We start from the raw sequence: 27,143 nt of genomic DNA on the forward strand, positions 1-27,143 counted from the left end.
GGAGCTCCGCCGCCCGGGTGGCACCGCCGGCTCCTACGGGGCGGCAGCGCGGGGGCCTGGGCCGCACCCCGGCCCCAGGCGGAGCCGCGGCGGCCCGCGGAGTGCGGAGGTTCCCCCGCGCCCCGCGCCGCTACGCGCCGGGGCGGGCAGGGCCGGTGTAGCCCTTCCCTAGGAGTCAGTCCCGCCGTTTAGAAAACGGCAACCCCCCCTTGTGCCCCGGCAGCCTCCTGCTTTGTTATCGCCTCAGCACCCCCTCTCAGGGGCTCTTTTTTGGTTTGTTGTTCTGTTCGGGTCTGGCTTTGCTTCGGGGAGGGGCAGTTCTCATCGCTTGATTTTTCCGTACAAAACTCAAAGGCTATCCCAGCAGAATTCAGGAGGGACACGCTCTCCTTCTTTCCTTCCTTCCTTCCTTCCTTCCTCCCTTCCTTCCCTTCCTCTTTTTCTCTTTCCCTCTTCCCAAGCAGCCTCAAGACCCTCCCGCGGATATCTCTCTCGCCCTCCCGGCGGGACTTCGTAACTTCTGCCCATGGCTCCTTTGGCTTTATTTTTTTTTATTTTTTTTTTTTGGTCCACGTTTTTCCTTCTTCGCGGTCCGCCTGTAGGCTCCTTCCCCGCTACCACAGGACACGGCCGGGACCCTGAGGGCCGGGACAACCGGGAGCCCGGCGCAGACCCTCCGGCGGGCAGCGCCGCCCCCTCCTGCCCTGCCTCCGCCGGGAGCGCCTGTGAGGGAAGCGATGGCCTAGAAATTAAGCAGCACTTCTGAGGTGGTACCTCTGCCTCTCTCCCGTTCCCCACTCCTTTTCTTACACTGTTTGGGATTTCTGCGCGTCTCTCCCTGGCACTTACAAAAATACCCCCCTCATTTACTAGCCCCCCTCCAAGCCCGAGGTGGTCGCGAAGGAGGCGAAGCGCACCCCAGCCCTTCATGCGCGGCGCTGGGCGCCCGGGCAGGAGGCGAGCGGGGGGCGAATTCCGCGCTCCGCAGGAAATGCCGGCGCTGCGGTGGGGAGAGCCCCCGGCCCGCCGCTGCCCCCCGGCCGCCGCCCGCCGCTGACCGCCGCCGGGGGGGTCGCTCCCGGCCCCTGCCCGGCCGGGAATAAGCCCCGAGGCGGGGGTCCGCGCTGCCGGCGGGGCGCAGGGGGGCCCGTCGAGGCCATGGCTGGCGGCGTGGCGCGCAGCCCGGGCTGCAGCAGGCGCTGCCCGCCGGCGGGGCGGCAGCCTGGCACCCCGCGGGGCGGCGGCGGGGCGGCGGCGGAGGGGGTGTGGGGAGCGGCCTCCCGGTTCGCGTTGCCGCCGACGCGGGCGACCTGGCGCCGCCGGAAACTTTCCTCGGCGCTGTGCGCCGGCTCCCTCTCCGTGCTGCTGGCCCTGGTGGTGAGGCTGGTGCGGGGGGAGCGCGGTCGGGAGCTGGCGGCGGAGGGCGGCGCGGAGCCGCAGGGCTGGGGCTGGGGCTGGGGCTGGCTGCCCCCCGGCGCCGTGCCCCTGGGCCTGGCCGGCTCCTTCTTCGGCGCGGGCCGGTACCTGCTGCGCGGCGGCGCGCGGCCGCGGGCGGCGGCGCTGGTGCTGGCCGCCTGCTGCGGGGGGGAAGCGGTGGCGCAGACGGCGCTGGCGGCGGGGGAGGAGGATTCCTTGCTCTCCCTCGCCGCCACGGGGGTGGTGCTGAGCTGCCTGGCCGCCGTGACATGGCTGGTGCTGAAGCTGAGGCAGGGCGTCCTCATGCTCGCCGTGACTAGCGCGGCCAGGACCACGTCCCTCGTCGCTTTGGAGAGCGTCCCGGCGTCCTGGCGGCCCTACCTGGCCTACCTGCTGGGGCTGCTGGGTATCCTCCTGGCCGGCTACGCCGACCGGCTCTGGCCCCCGCGGCGGGCCGCCCCGCTGGCGGAGCCTCCCGCCACCCCCCCGGCCGCGGACGAAGCCCCGGTGCTCAGGCGGCGGCGGCGGTCCAGCTCCATGATCTCCCCCGAGATGTCGGGCGGCGGCGGCGGCAGCGGCAGCAGCAGCAAGACCCACCGGCGGACCTCGCTGCCCTGCATCCCCCGGGAGCAGGTAGGGCGGGGGCTGGGGGGGAAGGGTCCCAAACTTTGCTGGTGGCGGGTGGCGGGTCTCGCCGCTGGCGGAGGCGCGGGGAGTTGGCCCTCCCGGCCGCTCCCCGGTGGAGGGGCCGAGCACGCTGCGGGCTTTCCCCGGCTCCCCGCGGCGCCGAGAGCTCCGGGCGGCCGCCCCGGGACGGGGCTGGGTCCGGGGGGAAGCGGGGATTCCCGGACCCAGCCTGACTTGCCCCGGCTGCGGGCGACGGGGAAAGAGCTCGGGGTTTTCTTTTCTTTGACAGCCATCACCGGCGCCTGCTTGTCTTAAGCCTGGCAGACGGTTGAGGCGGATGGTACCCGCTTGGTTCTCGGAGCCGGTGGGAACCTGCCCTCGGCATAGCCCTCGGGTTTCCCAGCATCATTTATGAGCCTTGCATTTTCAAACCGGTAGTTTCCTGGAAGGGTAGCTAAGCCCTATTAAACTTGTTTGAAGCTTTAAAGGGGGTGTGTGTGAGAGCCCAAGCAGCTTGTCCTCGGTGGAAGAGGTCCCTTATCAGGGCGATAGCGTGTACTCCGAGGCTGGCCCGCACAGATCAGTGCTCATCTTTGCACTTTGCCTCCTCAAGGCTGTTCCTGTGTGCGTAATCAATAAGCTCCCGCTCTGCTATGATTGTGGGAGCCGGTACGAGGCACACGCGATTTATCTTTTTTTCCTTTAAGACATCATGACTTGAATGGATGAATGAGAACTCTGTTGACAGCGATGCATTCTTTTAAACGCAGACCTCAAAAAAATAGAAACAAGCAAACACCATTATCTTTACTGCACAGCTGTATAGAGTTCTGCCACAGACACAAGGCTGGCTTACTTCTGCGCTCGAAACAATTTTTTTTTTTGAGATTTCAGATTGCCCCACAAAAGAATCATCCGATGGGTTGAGTGTAACTGAGCATATTGAAAGTCAGCATAACCCTTGTTGGGCAGTGGAAAGGGAAACCTGGGGGAAAATAAGTGGCAAGTGGTGTTAAGCTCTTTTTTTTCAATTACTATTCAAAATTACACTGAGCACTGTTGTCAATTGAAGCGTATTGCTGTACCCCAAAGGTTTTCTTTCAGGTCGCTTGCTGGATAGGCAACAAAGTATTTTCAAAGTGATGGCGTCTAACCATATGGTGTGCGTGGCTAGTTTGTTTCTGGAAATGGTTTGATTACATCCCTTTGTGGTTAGTTGTGACATTTGCTAGAAGAGGGCCTGACGACCTTATATACTTGAGGCTTATTTTACAACAAATCTGCTTATTTATCTAACATTTTTGTTTAGATAAAATAAATATTTACTACACTGTCCAGGCAAATACAGTGTGAAAAAGCAGAAAGTTGACCCAGCTCTGACTTTAATAGGAATTGAGAGAGAAAGGTGTAAGAATAATTTTTAAATACAGTATCAAAGGCAAGAAATTAAAACTGTTTATACTTATGTGATGTGCTTCTGGTGGTTTCTTACAGTAATAATTTTTAAGGTTTTAAATATATTTCCACTCTCGCACTTCAAATAAAAGCATCTTTTCAGTTAACTTCTGTACATGGAATCATTCAGAGCCAGGGCTAACTAGTTTGTGATCACATCCTTCTCTTATAGAGGGAATTCAATCCATCTCTATATACCAGGTTATTAAACTGGTGATGGATAACAACGTAGATTCCTTCCCCCCTCCCCCCACCACAATGTGTTACTTGGGGACAGTGGTCAGCTCTTCCCCAAGCAATTCCCACTTCGAAGCTGTGGAGTTGGACTGGAGTTAGTTGGCAACTGTTCAGTTTACTCGTTGCAGGGTTTTGGCAAATTTCTCTTTCTTTTGTTCTCACTCACTATTAATCAATAGCGAGATCTGGTATTGCTTGCGTCACTGCGTGATTAGAAATGGATGACTACTTTTGAGCTTGGGGAGACTTTTTGTCTTTTTTTTTTTGTAAAGCACAATGTGGCTGTGTATATGTGAACTTCCCTCCCTAAAAGCTGTCCTCATAAATAAAAAAGCAAGATAGAAAAATGGAAAAGCTGAAACAAAGCTTTCTAAGGCACTTGAAGAAACACTGGGAGAAGTGGGACTTTCTTACAGCAAATAAAGTGTGTGTTTATAGCAAAAATCAGCTCTCCATAGACTTAAAGAAACCATAGGTAAATGTTTCTCTTTTGGACAGTTTTTTAATATAACTTGTTAAAAATAGAGATGTGGGCTTTATAAACAAAACCAGGCCTTCCCTCACCCCCTGTTTTTAAAAAAAACATATCCTGAATGTTTCTGGTCCGAAAGATAGCATGTTAATACATCTGGGAGTTGACAATAATTTTCATCAGGAAATGGATATACTTTATTGCTTTGAAATACATGCTCATCAGGTGAGTAACATTAGGTGAAGTTTTAGAGATGTTGTCTTTTGCCTCTCATGTAATCTTTCCTATTGCTGAGCACTTCCATTAAGCTTTTGTTTTTCCAGAGTGTGATTCCTTCCCTCTCTCACTGTTTTTGATGTGAGATTCTACAAAAGTTGGAGTTTCTGTATTATTTTTTTTAATCATACACATCTCAGTTGTTATCTGAATTTTTCCCTAGTAGAATACAGAAATGAATCTTATGTGGCCTTGAGATATAAATGATAGTAACAGGAATTGCAAAATAACATCACAGATAGATATATTAGCATATTTAAAATTAAAAGCATACTTCTGTTTAAGCTGCTAGTAGGCATAGGTGGAAGTGCATATGTAACTAAATTATTCCTTCTGTAGAAACATCTTAGTTGCTAATCAGTTCCCAAAAAATTCAAACCCAAAAACTGTTTCATTAAAAAACCCTCCACCATTCAAAATCAAATCACATTCTTTTGTTGCTAAAAGTGCCTCTTCGCTAGTTTTTAATTCTATTTTTTGTGGTTGTTTTTTGTATATGTTCTCTCTCAACTTCAGCAATTTCTTTGGATTAAAAGCTTCCAGTTTGGCATGTGTGTAGATCTGGCTGAGAAATGTGTGCTTTGCAATAGCCTGATCCTGCTCCCAGCTGAGTGTTGTCGCTGGCTGAGGATGCTCAGCTCCTTGAGGGTTCACTCACCCATATTTGAAACAGGTTGCAGACAGAAATTGTGAATGGTTGGATAAGACAGTGAATGAAAGAACAAATGCCTTTTTTTTTTTCTTCCCCCCTTTTTTTTTACAACAAATTTACAGGCACTGCCAGGATAATAGCTTTTGGAGTTTCTTCTTCACATTTTTGCAAACAGTTTTTCCTAAAAATGTGGAAAGGAGGTTGGGGTGGGGGGTGGGGGAGGGCAGAAATGTGTTCTGTCTTGGTGTTTCCTAATAAAATATTATATGGCCCATGTGTTCTGGAGCTTGTGCCTCTGATCTGCGTGTGTTATTCTTGATATACAGCAGCCCAGAGGGATGATTTGTTCTTGGTTGGTACAATACTCACAGGAGATAGTAGCTGGACATTTTTAAACTGTGCTGAAGACTTCTGAGTCTGCTTTTAAGCCTTGCTTGCTGTTTGTTTTGTTTGGGGGAAAGGGAAGCTTTCAGCTAACTTGGATTTATTGCAAGTGTGTGTTAAACGAGCTAGAGAAGCTGCTCCAAGTAGTTCAATTTGCTTTGCCTTTTTAAATTTCTTTTTTTCTTTGTCAGAAGACTGTCACAGATAGAGCATACATCAGGGTTTGAAGTACTTTCTAGTCCCCAAACCAGTGAGTGACACAACCCTGTATGAGAAGGCAGTAGTGAGGTGCTGAGTCTTGCCCTGCTGAAAAGCCTTGATCCATGCAGGAGGTAACACCAGGACGGGGGAGTTTTTTCTGCAGCTCTTGATGTCTCCAGCTTGCCAGGCCAGCAGCTACATGTGCAAACTCCCATCTGTGTCCTCTGGCTCCTGGGGCAGAGAGGTTTTCTACCTATTTTCCTCCCTTCTTTCTCTTTGCTCTTTTCCTCCTTCTGAGTAGTTGAAGAAGTAGAAAGCTGACTTACAGAGGGACATCTGAGGGTATGCCACGTAATTGCTTTGAGACTTGGTAGCTGTTTTGTGCTGCTACGTCTTTCCCTGCCTGTTTCTTCTTTTTAAAAAGTTATTTTTTCAGATAAGTAACTTTTGTGCTAGACTCCTCTGTCTTCATCCAGTGTCAGTGGAGGATTTTTTGCTCGATTTGACCGTTTTTTCTGGGATTCTGTGTGGCGACCATGCCTGTTCCCAGTCTGTAGCCTGGGAAAATTCTGAGCTGGGATTGTCGTTATCACTGCCTGTCTGCAGAGTTGAGAAGACGATACTGTAACAGTTCACGTGGTCAAAGGTATCTCTTGAGCGATAAGATCTAGGAAACTGAGGAGAAAAAGAAATGTATTTGTTGGGTTTTTTTCAAGGGAAAATTAAGGCTTTATCTGTTCTTGTCATTGTTTGACAGTGAGAGCTTTGTAAGTGCTAGAGGGACGTTGCTTTTCCCCCTTTACTGGATTCTGTCCTAAAAAAAAAGACAGAGGTACCCTTACCTTACAACCAATTTTTAATACTACGTGTCCTGCAATATCCAAGTGCAGGGTACAGAGATTTAATTTTTGGAGAGGAGAAGGCAGATTAAATCTAGATGTTGAACTTTATGGTCTCCCATTAGGTATACAGTGTTATAGACTGTATACTTCTTTCTGTTAACAAGTGTTATTAAGCTGTAATTACTTCGCTAAGATTTGCTGGCATTACAATATAGGTCACTAGAAACTGAGGAATACTGAGGAGTTATGTCATTTGGTGAGTTGCTGAAACACAACCGTGTAAAATATTTAAGTAAGGCTCCAGGAAAAATCACCCAGGGATTCCAGACGTAATACTTTATTTTCTTTTGCATGGCTTCATTTACGCAAACCCGCTCTATTTATATTTTTTCTCTTTTTTTACCTTCAACCTCACAGAAATGTAAAAACTCCTGCTGAAACTCTCATGATTGGTTTATAATCTATTTTTGTCAATCAGTTAAATCAAGAAATGTATATTATGGCATATTGGTAAAAAAAAGTAAAACACAGTAGTGACTTTCTGCTCTTTCTGCCTGAAGTGTGAAAATGCAAAGCTGGGGAACTGAAAGAAATCCTGTGTACACTGGGTTGTCATGTTAATTAAATAAACAGCCAGAACAGTGACCCTGTGTATGAAATGTGTTTTGAGAAGCATGTTGGGGGTTGGAGGGGAAAAACAGTGACACATGATGTTTTGGATGTTAACTGCGATATTTGTATGAATTTGTCCTGATCTGTTGCTACTGTGCTTGCATTCCAACTCTTTTTTGCAAAAGACTGAGACATAGCTGTATTTTGCAGATTGAAGGAATATTGTTTGGGTTTTTCCCTTTAAAATGTAATATTAAAAAAATAAATATCCTGCCCTGGAACTGGAAAGGTTGCTGAATTCTAGTGCCTGCAAACAGCAGGGCTTGAAATGGGGGTTAGCTGACTGCATCCTACATGGTTTGAGAATAAAACGAATGGTGCTGCAATTAAAACTTTGAGCCAGTTGCTGTGATTTACTTGTACATCTCTCATTAGATTATCTAATTTACAGGATTATGCTTGATGGATAAAGAAATAAATGTAAAGATTCACATAACAAAGTGGAAGTCGGGTTTTTCTTTTTGTGCATTTTTTTTTCTCTGTTGTGTTTTGAAAAAGTTTCTTAAAGTCTCTTCTTTGTTAGCGTGTCACTCAGAAATAAATGCCTCTCCTTTGGACTGTAGTTTTTCAGGTTGGTTTGTTTTTTTAAACTTGTCTTGCTCTGAGCCCTGCAGCAAGTACCGTGGTAGCATCAGGAGTTATCTGCTTTGGGGTAATGACTTGGGAAACAGGAAGGGGAAAAAAAAAAAAAACAAACAACAAACAAACAACAAAAAAAACCCCTATCCAAGTTTTTTAACTTGTGGGGAATAGCAGTGTTTTTCTTTGAGCTGACCTTGGATTTTAAATGAGATTGTGAGAGGAAGAAGGGCTGTATCCCTTTGTCAAGCTTTTTCTTTGTTTTAATGAAGAGTGTGAGGTTTTCTTCTCCCTCTGTGTGGGTGTATGTAACTGTTACTATTCCGGCTGTTGCCGTTATCACGCCAGAGCGGTGCGGGGCCGGGGCCGGGGCCGGGGCCGGCGCTGGCGGGGCCGCACCCCTAGAGGGCACGAGAGTCCCTGCTCTGCGCCGGCACGCGCCTCCTGCGCCACCCGCCAAATCAGCCAAAAACATAATAAACAAAATCTGTCCGTGGTGCTTAACTAAGCTTTTTACATTTATTTTTTAAAAAAATTTTCCTATCTACTCACTGCAATTCCAGTTGTGTTTCTCGCTTCTCCCACCCCTTTGCTTCAGCCTGGGCATGGGGCTGAGGGGCCTGTAGCAGAACACCCTGGTAAGTGCCACGAGGTAGGGGCAGATCGACACAAACCTGCCCTGAAAGAAGACTGTGCTTCTCTAATGTGAGCGTTTTGGATGTGCTACAAAGAATTAATTGGAAGAATAGCAGTAGGTTTTGGCCTTCAAAAGGCATTTACGAGCGTAGCTGGAGATCATGGTACAAAGAAGAAGCTGCCTCCAGATCTGTCAGGAATCTAGAATAGGCTAAATCGCCAGTGCTTTATGTATTGTGGTACCTCATGACTCTGTCCACACATATAACTACTTATAATGGGAAACACCACACGAAGCAGCTGAACGTGAGCCGGCAGTGTGCCCAGGTGGCCAAGAAAGCCAACGGCATCCTGGCTTGTATTAGAAATAGTGTGACCATCAGAAGTAGGGAGGTGATAGTCCCCCTGTGCTCTGCACTGGTGAGGCCACACCTGGAGTGTTGTGTCCAGTTTTGGGCACCTCAGTACGAGAGAGATATCGAGCTGCTGGAACAAGTGCAGAGGAGGGCAACGAAGCTGGTGAAGGGCCTGGAGAACAAATCCTATGAGGAGTGATTGAAGGAGCTGGGACAGTTCAGTTTGAGGAAGAGAAGGCTGAGGGGAGACCTCATCACTCTCTACAGCTACCTGAAAGGACATTGTAGAGAGGTTGGTGCTGGTCTCTTCTCACAGGTGATTAGTGATAGAACAAAAGGGAATGGCTTTAAACTGCAACAGGGCAGGTTCAGACTGGATATTAGGAAAATAATTTTCACAGAAAGAGCGGTTAGACTGTGGAATGGACTGCCCAGGGAGGTGGTGGAGTCACCATCCCTGGATGTGTTTAAGGGTTGTTTGGATGAGATGTTGGGGGATATGGTGTAGGGGAGAACTTTGTAGGGTAGGGCTGATGGTTGGACTCGATGATCCCAAGGGTCTTTTCCAATATGAATGATTCTATGAATCTAAGAGTCCAACAATGGTATGTGCTGGTGAAACAAATGGTCCCTTTGTTACTGTTGAACATAGGAGGCAGGTGGATGGTTTCCTAATGCCACCCTAAGTGTTAATGAATGAAAGGTACAATATATAGTGCAGGAAAGATGTTGGTTATGAGAGTTTGGGTGATGAAACTATCTTTTTAATTTTGGAACCTGTCAAGAAAAGAGACTTTGTGTCAGATGGCAGCACTGGTCACCGAAAAAGTCTGTGTGTATGTGAAGTATTATAGTGAAATTAGGTCAATGAAGTCATGGTATGGAGTGCTGTATTGAGTTTTTGTCACCCAAAATTAATGTCTGGTGTCTACTGATAGCCCAAACCTCTGATTATCATCTAAAAAGAAACTAGAAAGACATGTAAAAATAGATCTGACTGAGGAGTACTGAATAGGTATTTTCCTAGAAATGGAAGAATAGGAGTGAATTTGGAATAAAGACAAAAAACACCCCACCACCCCTAAACCAACCCCAAAACAAAACCCCTCCCCAAACTCAATCCTTTGGTTTTAAACTGATTGAAAGAAGCCTGAATGCGTGAGATAGAAATACAGACTTACCATGGAACATGTCACAGGTATGATTGAAGCTATTTCTAAAATATTTAGATATTTTTATTTATTATTTATTGAGGTTTAGAGGTTTCTTATGCCAAGCAGGTTGAGAATAGAAAAACTGGTGCTTTTTTTTTTTTTTTTTTTCAAATCTGATATTAGTTAGGAAGTTGGTTATTCAGTTGTGGTATGCTTTAGTGACAAAAGGGACATTAAATTACTTGAGTGTGTCCAAAGAAGGGCAACGAAGCTGGTGCAGAGTCTGGAGCACAGGTCGTACGAGGAGTGGCTGAGGGAACTGGGGGTGTTTAGTCTGGAGAAGAGGAGGCTGAGGGGAGACCTCATCGCCCTCTACAGCTACCTGAAAGGAGGGTGCAGAGAACTGGGGATGAGTCTCTTTATCCAAGGAACAATCGATAGCGCAAGAGGTAATGGCCTCAAGTTGTGCCAGGGAAGGTTTAGTCTGTATATGAGGAAGCATTTCTTTCCAGAAGGGGTTGTTAGGTGTTGGAATGGGCTGCCCAGGGCAGTGGTGGAGTCCCCATCCCTGGAGGTGTTTAAGAGTCGGATTGACATAGCGCTGAGGGATATGGTGTAGTTGGAAACTGTCAGTGTGAGGTTAATGGTTGGACTGGAAGATCTTAAAGGTCTTTTCCAACCTAGATGATTCTGTGATTCTGTGACCTTATTGTTTTTTCTGAAGTGTCCACTGACCAGGACCCGTTGCTGCATGACTATGTGTGGAGTGGCGGGCTGTCTGCCCTGTAGTGGCAGTGAAGCCACTCTGGTGGCAGTCTGCAAAGGCACGCTCAGGAGCCTTTATGTTTGCTGTCTGACCAGTAATGGGTGAAGGCATTCAGAAATGGTGTTGCGTGGTTTGAGAAGCTATGTCCAAGCCATTTTTTCTGCATTGCTGTAAGCAGTAATCTAGATATGCTTGCCCAGGCTTTTTGTTGCTTGCAGAGTAAAACTTGTGAAACCTTGTCTATGTATTAAATCTCAATTGAAGTGACAGCTGTAGAAAAGTGCAGACCTCTGTGCAGAAGTGTAGATTAAAAAGGGCTACATAATCTTATGTGCTGCCCACTCTTGCCTCTGTTAATGCAGTTTCAGGTGCTTTTATTATGTGATTCTCTCTGTTTTGTCTGTCTGTCCTTCTGTTTCTTATTGTAGGCTGTTAGAGCTTACCAGCTAACAGATCTAACTTGAGTTTCCTTGCAGAGTAGTCTATGCTGCTTCACTTCCACCGCACACCCACACCCCCCAACACAGACAGGGCTATTTCTTTATTGGTAACGCTGAAATTATTCCCCCGATACTCACTTGGTAACTGGCAAAAAAGTGTTGGGTACTGGTAGAGTTCTCAGGTGCATTTCTCTTAAGGTTTACTGGTGATACTAACCACAGGTTACTCCTGACAAGGTCTGATCACTGTATTTTGTGTTGATAAGGAACTTGTGCTTGGGTGAGTTTGTAACTGCAAGATAACTGATAAGATATTTTACATGTGGCTGGAGTTTTAGTTTGATTCTGTCAGTGGGATTGTTACAGGAATACTTGTGCTGAGACATAGCTCACCATCTTACCCTTGCTGAGATGATGAATACTTTAAACTTCTCCTGGAGGTTGTTCAGTGATATTTTAAAATTTATATATTTGTTAAAAGCTATTTTTCTTATGTTCTTTTTGTAGTGATTACTGATAATCTCCTCCCTCCTTCCACTAACTTCAGTGGGAATTGCTAGTGCTCAGTTCTCCCAGGGTAAAAGGCTGATCCTTTCTGTTCAATCATTAGTGCAGGAGGAGGGTGTGTTCCCATACACAAATCTGCAGAGAGCTTTTTTTTTTTTTTAATAGCTAACCATTCTTTCTGATTTAAAAGAAAGTATTTGAAGCTAATGTTGGTTGTGCTCTTCAAAATGTGACCCGAGACCTTGTAGCATGTTTTTATAGATGTGTGTGCACACACATACACGTATATCTCAGTATGTATGTATCCATGTTTGTATATGTATATATACACCAAATTAGTATTGTGTAGCCTAGAGGGATAGAATTCTTTGACTCTGACAGCACAGCTTGCAGCCTGAGTTACATATGACACTGTTTTTTCTGGATATTTAGGCATGATTCTGCACAGGCAGGCATGGTTCTTAATATGCCAGTCTCTGTAACCATTGCTTGACTTTTGATTTGGTATAGTTTTAATCTTTCTTTCTTGACTTGCAAATGTGTGCCAGATTTTTCAAAAATTTTCTCTTTTATTTGTAAATACTTGAGTAGCGATTTTAATCAAGAAATAAATACTCATACCTTAAAAACATGCATCCCAATATTCAAACTGGAATTTGGTTCTACAACTCTATTCTAGAGGTGCAAAGCCATATAGGTGCTTTACATGGTATCTCTGGTGCCTAAACTGACTTGCTGCTAGCTGTAGCTTGTGACGTGGAGCTCAGGACTGGCTGGGCAGGAGGAGCAGATAAGACCCCTGTGCAGCCTGTGCTGGTGTTGTTCTCAGGGGCATAAATGGGAGTTTGTTCAGTGTGGAGCTCTGGCTGGTTAGAAGTGTGGTGAGACCAGTTGAAATAAATAGGCAACTCAAATTTTTACAGATAAGTGTGATGAATTTTAGCTGGTAAAGCTATGTGTTATGTGTAATGGATACGTTATTGCTGCTATGTACCTGTTGTCAGGGAAGCTGTGGACACTATAGTTAGTATTTGTTATTTATTAAAACAGTTCTGAAAATGTATTTATTATGGCAGTTACATGAAATCCACTGCTTTTTTGTTGTTTCTGAATTCTGTATGAGGTGAAGTGCTGCAACTGTGATTCATATGCCATTCCTGAGGTGTTTTGGGTTTTTTTTGAAGACCAGTTTAATTCATATGCAAGTGCCATTCTTAAATGCAGTCCTAATTGTCTCCTGATTACACAAAACTACAAATGAATAAACATTTTCTGTTAAAGGATTTAATGCGGTACTTCACATGTGCTTGTGAGAAATGGAGCTGCAAGGAAGACTCCACCAGAGATTCAGAAGTTAAAAGGGGGGTAAGGGTGGAAGGGGAGCCCTACCCTTTCTAGTAGAAGACTTCTGCTCAGAGTTGCAGAACATTCATCTTTCCTCTGACTTATGGAAGAAGCAAACACATTAATACTGCGGAGAAACAGGCAGGTATACCAATAGGTGTGTACAATTTGATTATTTTAGGCAACACTGGCTCTGTACATGCCTCATTGCAGAGACTGTACTGTGAAATCTGTTCAGTGGCAAAGAGAAATATTGTCTGTGCCATACTGATACTGAAAACTGACTTCTGTGTTGAAGAATATGAAATGCTAATTCTTACTAAGCTTGCTGTGTTTGTGTCAAGCAGTGTAATAGAGCAGCATGGTATAACAGTGCAACAATTAGATGGACTGAGATGCCAGCACTAAAGCACATATTCCAGTTTAAATTCTGCTTGAGGATCCAAGCCTCTTGGCAAGGCACCTTTGGAGTCAGAGCCAGCTAATAGGAAATGCTAGGCACTGGAGCTTAACTGAAATTTAGGACATCTAAACCTAGCCTTCTGGATATATGTGATGTGGTGAGACAGAGAGATGGCAAACCCAGATGTTTCTTGGAGAGTTATTTAACATTTTTAAGTGAAGTAGTAAAGACAGATTATCTATCTCCTTCCTCTTGAATCTATCCAGTCCTTACTTCAGTCTTCTCTTCTGCTGTGTGTGGTATATAAATCTAGTCCTAAAATGTGTGATGTTCTTATTCAGGGTTGATGGATAGTATATACTTGTGGATACCAGTGACTGAGGCACAGATTCAATGCTTTTCCTTCCAATATTTTAGCTGCCATCATCCTTGGATCTAAAATTTTATTTTCCTTTTGTATTATACATAGACAAGAGAGAAGATCCTTAGGATAAACCTTATGATTTCCTGAGTTGGGCTGTGATCTGCCATTTGAGCAGACTTTGTGGAAACCCAGAATTTTAAATTCTGTGTCATGCCTGGACATGCTGTCATGTTTAGATCTTTAGATTTTTGTTATTCGTTCAAAAAGTGCAACTGATCTGTGATCAAAAATTATAAAATTCTTGGCCAGGAATTAGAACAACTCCTAAATGGAAGGGAATTTGTGGCTGCAAATATATGTGCTTATTCCATGTTCTGATTTGCTTTATATATTGCCTCTTCTCAAATGAAAGTGGAAACATGATGCTGAGGAAAATGTTGATTTTTTTTTTTTTTTTTTTTTTGAACTGAAGTCAGTGTATTGCAAAATTTGCTGATATGCACTTAAAAAGCACAGACCAAAAAATCCTCGGCTAGCGGGAGTGATGACAAAACAACTTCCTTTACAGTCATTCTGTGTACCCATGAGAACTTGGCCTAGGGGCCTCTGGGTCTTTTATTTTGTTAAGGTTTACTGAACTGAGGTAAAAGTAATGATCAGATTGTCTTAATCATTCATAATAGCAGTTTAAGGAGAGGAGAACTTTAGGCAGAAACTTGATAGCCCAGGAAGTTTCTTTCTATCTTTCTTGTGATCTTAATGGATTGCTATCTAAAATCGTGAATCGGTGTTTGTAAGCATAATTATGTCGTATGCTATCTTTTGAATGCTTGAATTTGCAATCTCAGATGTTTTTAATGAAATTTTATATATCTGACTTCAGATGTACATAAGGGTTTTTTTTCCCAAGTGTTTATTTAATAAAAAGCAAACTTAAGACAAATGTTATGATATTGATGCTCACATGCTTTGAGTTAACAGCTTCCTTAGTGCCATTCTTCTGAATGGTCAAATGGTCCTTTTTGATCTAGGAATGTTTACATTGATGAGCTGATTATTCCTGTGTCATTCCCTATCTTCTAGCCCAGCAAATCTGAAACCCCTTTAGTCTCTCATGAAAGACACACTAAACAAGTTAAGGGTGGTCTTTGGGCACTTGATTCTACTTCCATGTGTAAGAAAGATGGATCAGATTTGTTTCAGACTGACTGTGACTGACACCCAAGAAACACTACAGTTTTGTCTGGTGATACAGTTTTTTCTTGTCTCATCTCACCTCACTTCTTTCCGTTCAACCAGATTCAAGAGCATCTGGTGATTTTTTTGTTTGTTTCTTTGGTTTTGGTTTTGTTTGGTTGAGTTTTTTGGGTGTGGATATTTGTTGGCTGAGCCAGAGGAATCCATCCATGAGTTTGAATCTATGGATATACCATCTCAGATTTTAAGGGATGATAGAGTTACCTGGCTCTAAATGCAAAAATTCGCTGGTGCCTTGGAGGAAATTTCCATGCATTAATGGCAGATATGCTTTGGTTACAATATGTGATATGGACATAAAGGGCTTGTGAAATAAACAGAAGAGTCAAAGAAAGGCAGTTTCAGACAAGCACAGGTAAAATTTCCAGTTAGTGAAGTTGGTCTTAAGAATGTATATTAATTGGAGAAAGATGCCCATTGGTTTTTCATTTGTTAACACCAAATCAAGAAATGCATTTAGTTGATTACCACTGTTATTTCCTCTGTATCTCTCTTTTTGGAGTATCTTAATTCTAATGATATATATTTTTTTTAAATCCTTTACTTTCCAAGTGGCCTTTCACCTTTTGCGACTGTTTGTTCTGAGTGATGGCTGGAGCGATAGTGCGGCTTGTGTGACATCATAAACATTTGTGTTGGCAGTCCTTCCTCATGGAGGACTCTGAAGTCTGACAGTGGTGAAGATGACTAAGTAGAGACAGATTTATGTGGAAATCTTATTAATACCCATAAAAGAAAGAATGAAGGCATAAGAAATTTGGCTCCAAATAAACAACCAAAAAATGCTCTGTTCTTAGAAGCATTTGGCACAGCTCCATCATGCCTTTTGTGGGAACTGGCTCTTTGTCTGGCCTAATCTTGACTTTTCTCTTTTTTTCCTTTTTTTTTTTTTTTTTTTCTTTTTCTTCTTTTTAAAGATTACTAAAGACTTCCACTTTTCCCAAACTTTCTCACAGTGCAATAAAATTAATTTTCACTTTGGTAATGCACAAATAAGTTAATTATTTCAAAGACAATGTAAAACAGATGCCTTGCCTTTTGCCTTTTTTCTCAGCAAAGATTTAACAGTAGCCTTGCTTGTGAGATCTTTCACTGCCATCAAATGTCCCTAGATTTTATATGGTGCTCATAATCAAAGCAGTTTAAAAAGAAGGGGAAATATTTTTCAGCTACAGTGTGTGATGTCTGTAAAGAAATTGTATCAGAGATGTGAAATTGTAATTCAGTTTTTTGGTACTTGGATCTAAAATTTGCCCAAACTTTTAAAGAGCAGTGTCTGAACTTCATAGCAGAGGTTCAACTGTTCGTAATGAGCTTTATGGTAGGTGGTTCTAATGAAGTTCCTTTTTGATTCAGCTTTCTGGAAACAGAAGGTTAGTAACTAACTGAGTAATGTGGGTTTGTTCTGTCCTGTGCCTATATTAATTTTACCCAGCCTGTAGTTTTAAGAGTCTCACGGGATCCCCTGCCATTGCTGTTAAGGCTCCCAAGAGCAGTGCCCTGCTTGGCACATCCAGCACTCTTATTTCACATTTGTGGTTGGCAGCAGAAGTCCCTCTGTCATACTGCTGGAAAGAAAATCTCCTTCAGTCTTAATTCAGTTCAGCCCAGGGATGATGAATATTGAAATGCATGTGCAACAACAGGAGTGCAAGATCAGTGCCTCTCGGGAAAGACTTGCCAGGAGTCAGATGGAAGGCTCTTAGTAGTTTTGATACTGGCCTTGGAAGAGATGCCTGTGATGCTCGGTGTGTGCTGAGGCACATGCTCTGTGGAGCTGCAGTAAGGTTTTCTGCTTAGAAAACTCATCTTCTTTTTTTCTATAATACATAGTATGTACAGCAATCTTTCATAATTAAAATATCTGCATGTGTTCCTTGCATGTGGGTAGAGCTTTTTGTCCTGGAAATGATTTCTAATATTCTGAACACTGTTTCTTCCCTGTTCCTGTTGAATGCATAATTGAAACAATTTCTGTTCTCCTTTAAACTGTTACTGTAATGACCTAGGCATGTAGTTAGTTGAGACATTGTGGTTTAGATCTTTAACTGGTCCATGTACCAGAGAGTCTTGTACTTTTTCCATGTGTGTATTATTTTTCCCAGCAAGTATGATATTCTAAGTTCACTCCTGATGTGAGCACATACTGATTTGAAATAGGAAGCAATGAATTAGCTTTTAGGGCTGGCTTATGAGCAAGATCTTATTCTTTATCTGTTTACTTCTGCTTCCTGAATGCATGTAGTTTTTAGGCCTGCTTTTATCACTGCCACTTAAATTGTAACCGTTTCAGAAGAACAAAGCAACAACAAAACGAAGAAGGAAAAAGGAAAGAATCCCCATCTGCGTGAGAAAATCATTTGTACCTTCTAATGTTTGCCAAAGTAAAAATCTTCACTGTGAACTGTTGCTTACAGACATGGAAAGACAGCTCCCATGGACTGGTCTTTGACCCCTGTCCCTCATCTGGTAGCAATGGGAAGTTTCCTGCATTGGGCAGTTGTAGATGGGATTAATATCCTGCAAATGGCTCATTGGCCAGGAAGTGGAGTTGTTATCTTGGATTTGAAGTCCCAGGGCTATGCTCCTGTGATGGTAGTGCTTACTGTGCTCCTCAGGTTCCTGAGATGGCATAGTTCTTTTTATTGACTCTTGTTAAGATTTCAGAACTGCCATCTCCACCCATCCTCTATGTCTGGTCTTGCACTTATGCGTCATTTTGGAGAGCAGTAATGCTACAAGAAAGCATGTTTCCTTAGTCCAGTAGGTTTTAAGTGGCTTTGTCAGATGCTTCCAGACAGAGCTGCCAGTACTGAAATCTTTTATTCCTTTGATGTTTGAATATCAAATGGCAAATTGGTGTCCCCTCTGCTAGTCTTACTTAGCATTTGTATTATTCTCCTTACTTTTAGAAAACTCTGTAGACTTCTGGCCTGACGTTATGAGGTGTATCATGTATTCAACTTGTGCTGAACTGGGTGGGCGATAGGGGAATTTGGCATCTTACAGGAATGAATATGCTGACAGATTAATCCTCTGTTAGCTTTCATGTTAAATGTTGTTGCGGAAAAGCTGTAGAAGCTAGTGTTATTTCTTGCTGGGCCAGAGACATGGTTAGAATGTGGGTGCTGAAATTGTTAACTCTGTTTTAGTGGTGAGCTTCTCTGAGATGCTGTTTTCTGAGTTAAAGGGTTGCCATTTATCTCTGTAGGTTTCTAGGAAGCTGAGAGTGAGGGAAAGCCTAGGAGCTCTTTCTGTTGGCTGGACTGTATTTTGACCATACTTGAGGCAATTGAAATATTAAATCAAGTGAGGTGAACTAGCATTGTGTTGTTCTTTGGTCCCATCTAACTTTCTTGCTTCAGCTGTGTGATTTACCTGAGACCAGCTAGCTTCAGCTGGTGCAGAATGAGTGTGCAGAGGTATTTGGATAAAATCCAGTTTGGAGGTAAGTGTGGTTATCAATCTCCCCTTGTTTGCCATGGACGCCAAATGCATTGCATCTGATCTCCACTGGATGAAGCCTGGAAGTCCAGAGTTCCCTATGAATTCTTCTCATACTTTACAGCTCCTCCCTGCTTTATATATATAAACAGCATTCTTTGAGAGGACTAGAGGGCAGAAATGGCTATGAACAAAAGCATATCTTTTCTGATATGTCAGAAGATACCAGAAAAATACAGCATGCTCTGTGTGTGCTGGTAGCTGATTTCATCCTATTAATTTCATAGGAAAAGAAAGCTTGGTTGGATATTAGGGAAAGCTTTTCTAACAATAATGGTAGTAAAGCACCACAACAAGCTATGTAGGGAAATTTCATTTGTGTACATGAGAGGTTATTCTAGAGTAGTGTTTTATATGTTTTTCCAAGTGGGTCTAGATACCTGCCTTTTTTAGACAAGTGTAGCTGTTGTCAGTGTTTTCCCCCAACCCTCACTGGTCTGTCTCCCCCACATGCTGGCCAGTGCCAGTTCCTCCCACTGTTGGGATGCAGAGCCCAACTAGTAAGCCCTGTTTATGTTCCACTAGGTGCCCCGTGTGCAATTCTGAAGGCAGGAGCTTGTAGTCTAGGTGCCTGCCCTTAGACAGGATTACTGAAGAACAGATATCTTGTGTCTCTTCTGTCGTTGCCCTTGTCTGAGTCAAGAGTGGGTATGCTGTTTAGTTTGCATTATCAGGTTGTGATTTGTGTCAGACTCTTTTTCACTTTCTTTCCTTTGATGCTAGTGTTGAAGTCCCAGGTAGTCTCCTAATTGCTCTTCATTTTGGCCAAGCTAAAAGTTGATTTGTCAAGTCCACTTGTTAGCTTAATGCTTTCAGGGTTGCCAAAAGAGTGCTACATGATGTGAGATGAAGTGGCTGGGAGTTGTTAGGCTTTGCGTGTAGGGTGGTAAATTAGCAGCCAGATAAGGGGCAGCAGTTTCAAAGCCATGACAGAGCACTGGTGAGCCAGACCTCCTGACCTTTGCTTACGTGAGTTAGCAGCTTTGGACTTGGGAGAGAGCTCCCACAGGAGGAAGGGCCTGGGGTTTTGTGTGTGTAGGGTACAGCATGTTCTGTGTGTGGGGCCCTGCTGCCCAGCCCAGTAGTTCTTGTCTTGTCAGTTTGTGTTGTTTTGGTTTGTTTCTTCTCTTTTTGAAGTCATTTCGGTCTGAACAAATTGGGTGGTTCTTGAAGGCTGTTAAAATCTCAGCATGCCAGCTGTAAAATTGCCTCATCAACTCTAGGAGATAATCTTTCCTCCGGGAGACCTCTGAATGCATTGACTGTTGATAGGAATAGGTAAGATGCCTCCGGGTAACTTTCTGGAAAGGGAATCTCGTTTCCAAAAACTGTCTACCTGCTTTGTTAAGAACTAAGTAGCTGGTTAGTGGGACCTGTAATAAAAATCCTCTTTTACATTTGTGCTAAATCCTTTTAAAGCAAATAACTTTCTCCTTAACGGTCCTCAGCATAGAAATAAAGCAGCTGTTGTGACTGTCAGAGGCTTAAGGAAAACTTCAAATCAGAAAGAGTTTTTAGACCTGATTGATTGATTGATGAAACCCAGTAGGTTATGGCTGTGTAGTCTGGTTTCCAGTTACTCCTTGGAGTCTGTAAAGTGTGTTGAGTTTGGGCCCAAGTTGTATTTTGAGTGGGTAGGTGGTAGCTAGGGGAGATAAGCTATGGCAAGAACTAAGATTTTCATAGTTCTTCTGTAAATCAAGTGATAAGAAGAATGTGAGTTTTGGTGTATTGTACTTGAAGAATAAATACCTTCTTTCCTATGCTGGACTCCAGACTACAGCAGTGCATACTACATACTGTGGAATGTAATTTGGAAGTGATGCTGACCATATTGGTGGCTTAAAATACCTGGTTAAAGCTACTCCCAGAGACTTATATAAATTGCAGAATTGAATAGCTCTGAATTATACTAAAGCTTCTTCAGATGTCTTGCCTTCCTCCCTCTGAACTGGGGAAGCAGAAGGATAAAAACACAACCAAATAGGCAGTATTTCTCAGGCTTATGTTTCTCTTGTTCTGGCATTTCTACTTGTGAGGCTGCAGTGGGTGCAGGGCTGTTAACTGAATTACCTATTTGACAATCTTGGCTCTCCCCCATGCATGGGGCTCTGAGTCTAGGACATCCTTGGGATCCTGGACTCACAAGGAAGAGAGCAGGGTTGTGCTGTGAGCTCCATAGTACAAGTGCAAATAGCACATTTGAGGACCAGGATGATGTTATATATAGAATTTGATTGCAAAATTTAAGTGTTTATATAGAGAATAAGTATATATATATATATTTTTAGTTGATGTATGGATACATGCAGGCCTATTCATAGATGAAAATAAAGAGAGGGGAGAGAGGAAATAAAGCACCACAGCTGTGATTTATCAAGATTGACATGAAAACAAATATTATTCTAGTAATCAGAGGAAATTCTTTGTAAAGCATGTACAAGAAAGGTATTTTAACCCACCTCAACGATTTCCTGCCTGACTGTATCCAAAGAAAATCAGACAGCCTTCTTTCCTGCCCACCCCCACCCCACCTCCCCCCGGCCACTTTTCAATAACTATTTGTGATGGTTTGACTCTGGCTAAATGCCAGGTATCCACCAAGTCGCTCTATCACTTCCCCCCCCCCCCCTTCCCTTTGTTTTCTCAACAGGGTAAAGAGGGGAAAGAAGATAAACTAACCCTTGTGGGTGAAACAAAAGCAGTTTTAATATAAGCAAAGCAAAGCAAAAGTCCGTGCGCGGAAGCAAAAGCAAACAGATTTATTCTCTACTTCCCATGAAGAGGCGATGTCGGGCCTTCTCAGGAAGCAGGGCTCCAATACGCGTAGTAGTTGCCTCGGAGGACCAAGGGTGACCCCACCCCCTTCCTCCTTTCTCCCAGCTTTATACTGAGCAGACGTCATATGGTATGGAATATCCCTTTGGTCGGTTTGGGTCAGCTGTCCTGGCTGTGTCCCCTCCCAAGATCTTGCCCACCCTGTCCCACTGGGGAAAATATCAGAAAGAGCCTTGGTGCTGTGTAAGCACTGCTCAGCAGCAGCCACAACACCAGGGTGCTATCAACACCCTGCAGCTCCCAGCATAAAACACAGCACCGTGAGGGCTGCTATAGGGGAAAACCGATTCCAGTTCAGCCAGACCCAATACACTATTTTTCTCCTCTTCCATTTCTGTTAGGGTTTTTGCTTGCTTTGGATGTTTTTTCTCTTGTCAGATGTTTCTTAACTGATTTTTGACCTGCTGGGTAAAACTGCACAGCTGGGGTGTGGGGAAGGGGTTTGATTTGGTGTTTAACTGATTTGGTGTTTAACGGGATGTACTGAAGCTGAGGAAGAGAGATACGTGCACACTGCTTTGGGTGTTTGTGTGCCTGGATGGCAGGATCTGTAGTTGCCTTTTCAGTGTGTTCTGCCAGCCTTCTCCTGATATTGCCTCCACTGAGGGCCATAAGGCTGAGCAAACATGGTACATTTGCTTGGTCTACTCCACTTAGTGGTGGAGGAGGTGATGCGTGTTAGTCTGGTTTGGTCAGTCACTGCTGAGTTTGCCACAGCTGTTTGGGTAGAGCACCAACTTTTGTACAGCATATCAAAGGAGGCAAAAAGAATTACATTACCCTCTCTACATCGTAACTGTTTCCAACTCTTAAATATCCGAACTCCTAACAATGGTATGGGAAGAAAATGGTCAGGCACCATGCATAACCAGAGAAATGGAGATAAGTGGTTTAAGCAAAGTCACTTGGAAAATGCCTGCTGGACCAAGGGGTTGAATCTGGCTCTTAAAAACATTGTTGGTTCATCTTGCCAAACTTCAGCTGCCTCGAGGGTGACACTTTACTTAGGACCCCACAAGTCCATAATCCTTTCTTGCATTCAATTATTTTTATCTTTGTTATTAGAAAGGACTTTTCTGTTTAATAACATTCCTACTTCAGTTCTCTGTCAAAAATGGGAATTAAGGAAATGCAGCCAAAAGCCTTTATTAGGTGAAAAAGGGAAAACAAGGAGAAGAAAAAAAAAAAAAGGAAAATACTACTGAAGTGGATGCTCTACTTTCTGCTGTCCATAGAAGTTTCCCATTTTTTGTTGGCAAACAGACTTTGAATGCCTTGTGCTAATAAGCCTTCTCTCTCAATGTGTATTGCAAACCACAAACACACCATTTATCTGCAAGGAATTATATTAATAATTTGAAGAGTGACTAGAAATAAAAACAAATCTGGTTAACATCATCCATGACCTGACTTGATTAAAAAGAATTTCCCCCTTGAAAAACTATTCAGATGCTGTTTCTGAATGAAACTCTAGGTAATAACAGGGGCTGATAATACAAGACAGAAAAGCATTTGCAAGAGGCATAACCTTGAGCTTTCTAGCCTGTACTGAGCATATAGATTGGAGAAGAATGATAGATGAGGGCTAAGCAAAAGACTTTAGGCTGGGGCTTTTTGTGTTTTTCTTCTGTGATCTTCTTAACATTTAATGAAGAGATTGATATTTTCAAACATCGGTTTATCTTCTAAATATATTGCAAAAGGCTAAATTGTGGAGAGAGGGGAAAGAGTGTGCAACAACTGTTTCTGTAGTGTTGAAATGTAGCTTAGGCTCCAGTGTTTAAGGAGGCAGAGGTTTTTGCAGGAGTCTGTGGTTAAGGGGCCTTTTCTGGTCTCATGGGGAGCCCAAGACATTTCTTTGGGTTCTTCCCCAATAATTAAAACCACACTGCAAGGGGCCATGAGACTGTTTGGCCCCTAACCCTTATTCCTTGGATACAGCAGACCCTACATATGCCAACACGCTGCTTTGCATGGCTGTTGAGCCACGTGTATTGCATTGTGGACAGTCCTAGTGAAAGCCCTGTGAAAGCAGTCTTTTTGGACCATGTTGGTTACTGAGGCCAGGTGGCTGGAGGACAGGGAGGGTAAAGAGCTTAGTCATTTGCCTGTGTAGAAGTGGGAGTCAGTGTGAAGGTAAAGAAAATTACTCTTGATGTAGGAACAGGTCAGGAAATCACAGGTAGAGATGGAATAGCTTTGCAGAACTGCATCAGTAGGGTGCTTTTATTCAGCGTCCTACATGGTCTTGGGACTAAACTTCCGTTTGGGACATAGATTTGAAATCAGTTCGTGCCTGTTGCTTAATTGCTTTTGGCAGGCTAGGCTGAAGTATCTGTGACTTATAAATGGAACTAATGTGTCATTTCCCCCTATCTTTATTAATTTAGATCTGAAGTCAACCCTGGTGTAAGAAACTTTTTGGAGGAGAATGTCTGGGGAATGGGCACATGATAATAGCCAATGTGTGGGTCTCTGGTCTCACAGGGAGTTGCTAATTGCTGGAAATTATGTAAGAAAATAGCTCTGGAGAATGCCATGGCTTTACAGACCTTCAGTGAGCTAAGAAAGAGGAGAAGGGATTTAGTCCAGGCGTGGTGCAGTTTTAACAGACCAGCAAGTTCTAGGACCTGATTCATTATCCTTGCATAATACAGCAATATGTTAGCCAGTGGGCCAGCTCACTCAGGACAGAGTATAGGGATCTCTAACATAGTGTTGCCTTGCATGGTGCACAGCCTTTAGAGAGACATGGAAACCGCACCTTGTGCCAGTCTCACTTGAGACCCTTAAATTCATTCCTGATTATGTACTGGATGCTGGAGTGAGGCAAACAACCCAAAAAGTACTGGTACTTCTAAAAGGAATAGGGAAACTTCAACCAGGTGCAATTTCCAGCATGATGTCAGTAACTTCTGCCTGTTCCTCTTTCTGGGCTGTAACTGGGCAAACTGCAGTTAAGGCACAGAAGAATATTTTATTAAGGGACTAGTTTGTCCTAGAATTACATGTCTTTTGATATTCAGCTATTTATACAGATAGATACAAAGTACTATTACCTCCCTTGCTACAGGCTACCATCCATACTAGAAAGATGTTTGGTGAATACACTTCTTCAAGAAACTGGCTATAAGACTAGGAGAGGTTTCAGGATGCGGTTTTTACAGGAAGATTAAACAAAGTTTTTCTTACTTCATGCATTATTGCAAAGAACAGCCAGAATCCTGGCTCTTGGATCCTCTTGCACTCAAATATTCCTAAATTCTAGGAAATGCAAATCCTGCTGGACAGGCACGCTGGGGTGCAACCAGCCTGCATCAGCACATTGAGCATATCGGCAGTTGTGGCTGGCACACATACCCAGTGCATCCTTGGCAGGAAGGAGCCTACCCTGCTTCATGTGCTACCTGCAGGTAGCATCCTTCCTGAGGATATTGTTGGGGTGATGCCTCTCTGCTTTATCCTACTTTGCCCACATTGTGTCTAAAACTTTCTCTGCATGTTGTTAAACAACAAAAAAGCCACTGCGTTTGTTTTTTATTACTATAGGTAAGTGCATTAAAATAGCTTGGAGGCCTGGCAGTAACCTTGAAGTTGACATTTAATCGGTCTCTTTTATTCTCTAAAACGATTTTTTCTATTTTCTTTTACTAGCATAGAGGTCTGAATTATGTTGTTTGGCTAATGAAAACTCATCCTCTCTCCTGCCTCCAAAGGTGCTGCTGAATGCTTTGGTGGAGACATAAAGCAATTCTTAAGTGTCACCTACAAGCTACTTGATATTGGTGGCTTTCTTGGGGCTGCAGGGACAGCCAGTTGAAAATGAGTTGCAACTATTAGTTATACTTGCTGTGTGTCAAGCTGTTGATTTCACTGATGATGCACAAGTGTCTGTTCCATGATGTCTGCTTTAGATTTAAAACCCTAAAATGCTCTGTCACGTGTCTCACCTTATCAGGTCACACACATAACTTCTTTCCTTTATGGTAGTGGATTATGCTGCTGACACTCTTGCGTTTTCCTACATGAAGGAAATGTGTATATGGTTGTCTAAGGCAGTGGTGCTGCAGTTGTGCTCAGGGCTGTTACAGTGCAGCTTATATTGCCATTTCCTGAACTGTGTGCCTGAGCTGGTGATGTTCAGATTGCTCCCAAAGGCATTAGAAGCCTGGCACGTGGATGCTCTGGTCCGCTGGTGTGGGTGAAAGCAGGACCCTGCACACAACCAGTTAGCTGTGGTTTAGCTGTTCAGGGGTAACACCTAGTTCAGTCACCTCAGTTAACTTTGAAGCATGTGGTAAATTTCATTAGATTAATGGTCTTGTACTCAAAATATTTCATACAAAGAAGTATTTTATATTCCAGATGTTTTAAATTGCCTCTGTATTTATAAAATGATACTTAATCAGAGTAACTCCAAAAATATTTTTGACGCAAACTGAAATTTATTTGGAATGTTTGTGTTGGGGAAAATGCTAGTAAAACTTTATTCTGCTTGATACAGATTACATATGTCAAGAACACTTTATAAGCATGTTACTTGATTCTTACAGAGTTGAAATGTGGAAAAAGGGAGAGGAGATATCTAGGAGTAGCCATGGTGGGAAAAGTAGCTTGTCTATGTGGAGAGTAACTGTTCTTGCTGACATGGGGAATTGTGCTGTTAGCTCAGGTGGGATTCATGTACCTAATAAGCATTTAAAATTACTCATTTGGAAACTGCGTGGTGACTGAGGTTCCTGTTGACTTTCCTTCAAAATAAAATTGAGTTTGTGCAGTTAAGCTACAAAAAAAAAAAATTCTATCGTACTGAAGGTATAGAAATTATTTGTATGTTTTGTTCTTGATGTGAGCAATAAAAATAGGGTGATGAGTTTACTCAGGGAATGGAAATCTGTTTTTTAAGTGCTCTAGGTCTCCCTTTTAAATCAGTGACAGGCACCAACTATCTCTACTAGAGTCTGGTCTTGACTGACATCCTTCACAGTGAGAAGCATTTGAGGGAGGTGAGGTCAGCTCATCGGCCTGCTAAGAGTTGCAGAGTTAGTCTTTGGCTGACCTGCTCAGGAGTTGGGGGGAATAAGGAGTGATGTAAGTAGGTCAGTGAAAGCGTTTAACTGTAAGGAAGGCTATTCTTTAAGTCTTATAATTCTAAAAACTGTTACAGTTATGTTATCTGTCATGCTGGGAATGATGCTGTCACTCTGTAGTGAAGAGGAGGATGCTGTGGAGACCGGTGAAGTCCTGTCCACAGTTCACTTGCTGAGTCTGAGCAACTGAAGAATTGGTTGGGTTGCAGGACAGTGGTTAGGTGGTGTGTATCTGTGTGTGCAAGGAGTCCTTTGGCCATCTCAAGAGCTGAAATGTGAGAAGGTGCTGTAGATGGGTCAGGACAGGAGTCCAGGAAGCTGACTTCTGCTTCTACTGATAGAATAACATTCATATATTGATTTTTGGCTGAGATGTGGGATTTTTTTTTTTCCTTCTATATTTAAAAAATTTTTTTCTTGTAGCCTTACGTGGCATAGCAGGTCTGACTTAATTTGCTGTTGAAGAGCAGTCACGTGCCATACATCTTTCCCTCATGTTAAATGCCAGGGTTTGGTTTATTTTTAATAAGCTTTCAGCCACCAAAAGACCAATGCATGAAATTTTATGGGAAGTCAGTTTTTACAGCAGAGCTGAGTATCAGAGACAGAGGTTAAGTTTTTCATTTTTTTACTGTAGCACGTTTGATGCAGCCTTCTGCTTTTTGTTCTGT

The 27,143-nt window shown here is 43.5% G+C and overlaps 1 protein-coding gene across 2 annotated transcripts in view; it reads left to right on the forward strand.

Moving 5' to 3' along the window:
* The first annotated feature begins 579 nt into the window (after positions 1-579).
* Positions 580-27,143, forward strand: part of PDE3A (phosphodiesterase 3A) — a 280,750-nt gene continuing 254,186 nt past the window's right edge. For both annotated transcript variants that reach the window (XM_074902240.1, XM_074902241.1), the window contains exon 1: positions 580-2,049. In XM_074902240.1, the coding sequence (XP_074758341.1) occupies positions 1,159-2,049 (891 nt within the window). In that variant the 5' untranslated portion in view covers positions 580-1,158. The remainder of the gene's footprint in view (positions 2,050-27,143) is intronic.

This window comes from Athene noctua, chromosome 3, assembly GCF_965140245.1.
Source record: "Athene noctua chromosome 3, bAthNoc1.hap1.1, whole genome shotgun sequence".
NCBI classification, from domain to species: domain Eukaryota; kingdom Metazoa; phylum Chordata; class Aves; order Strigiformes; family Strigidae; genus Athene; species Athene noctua.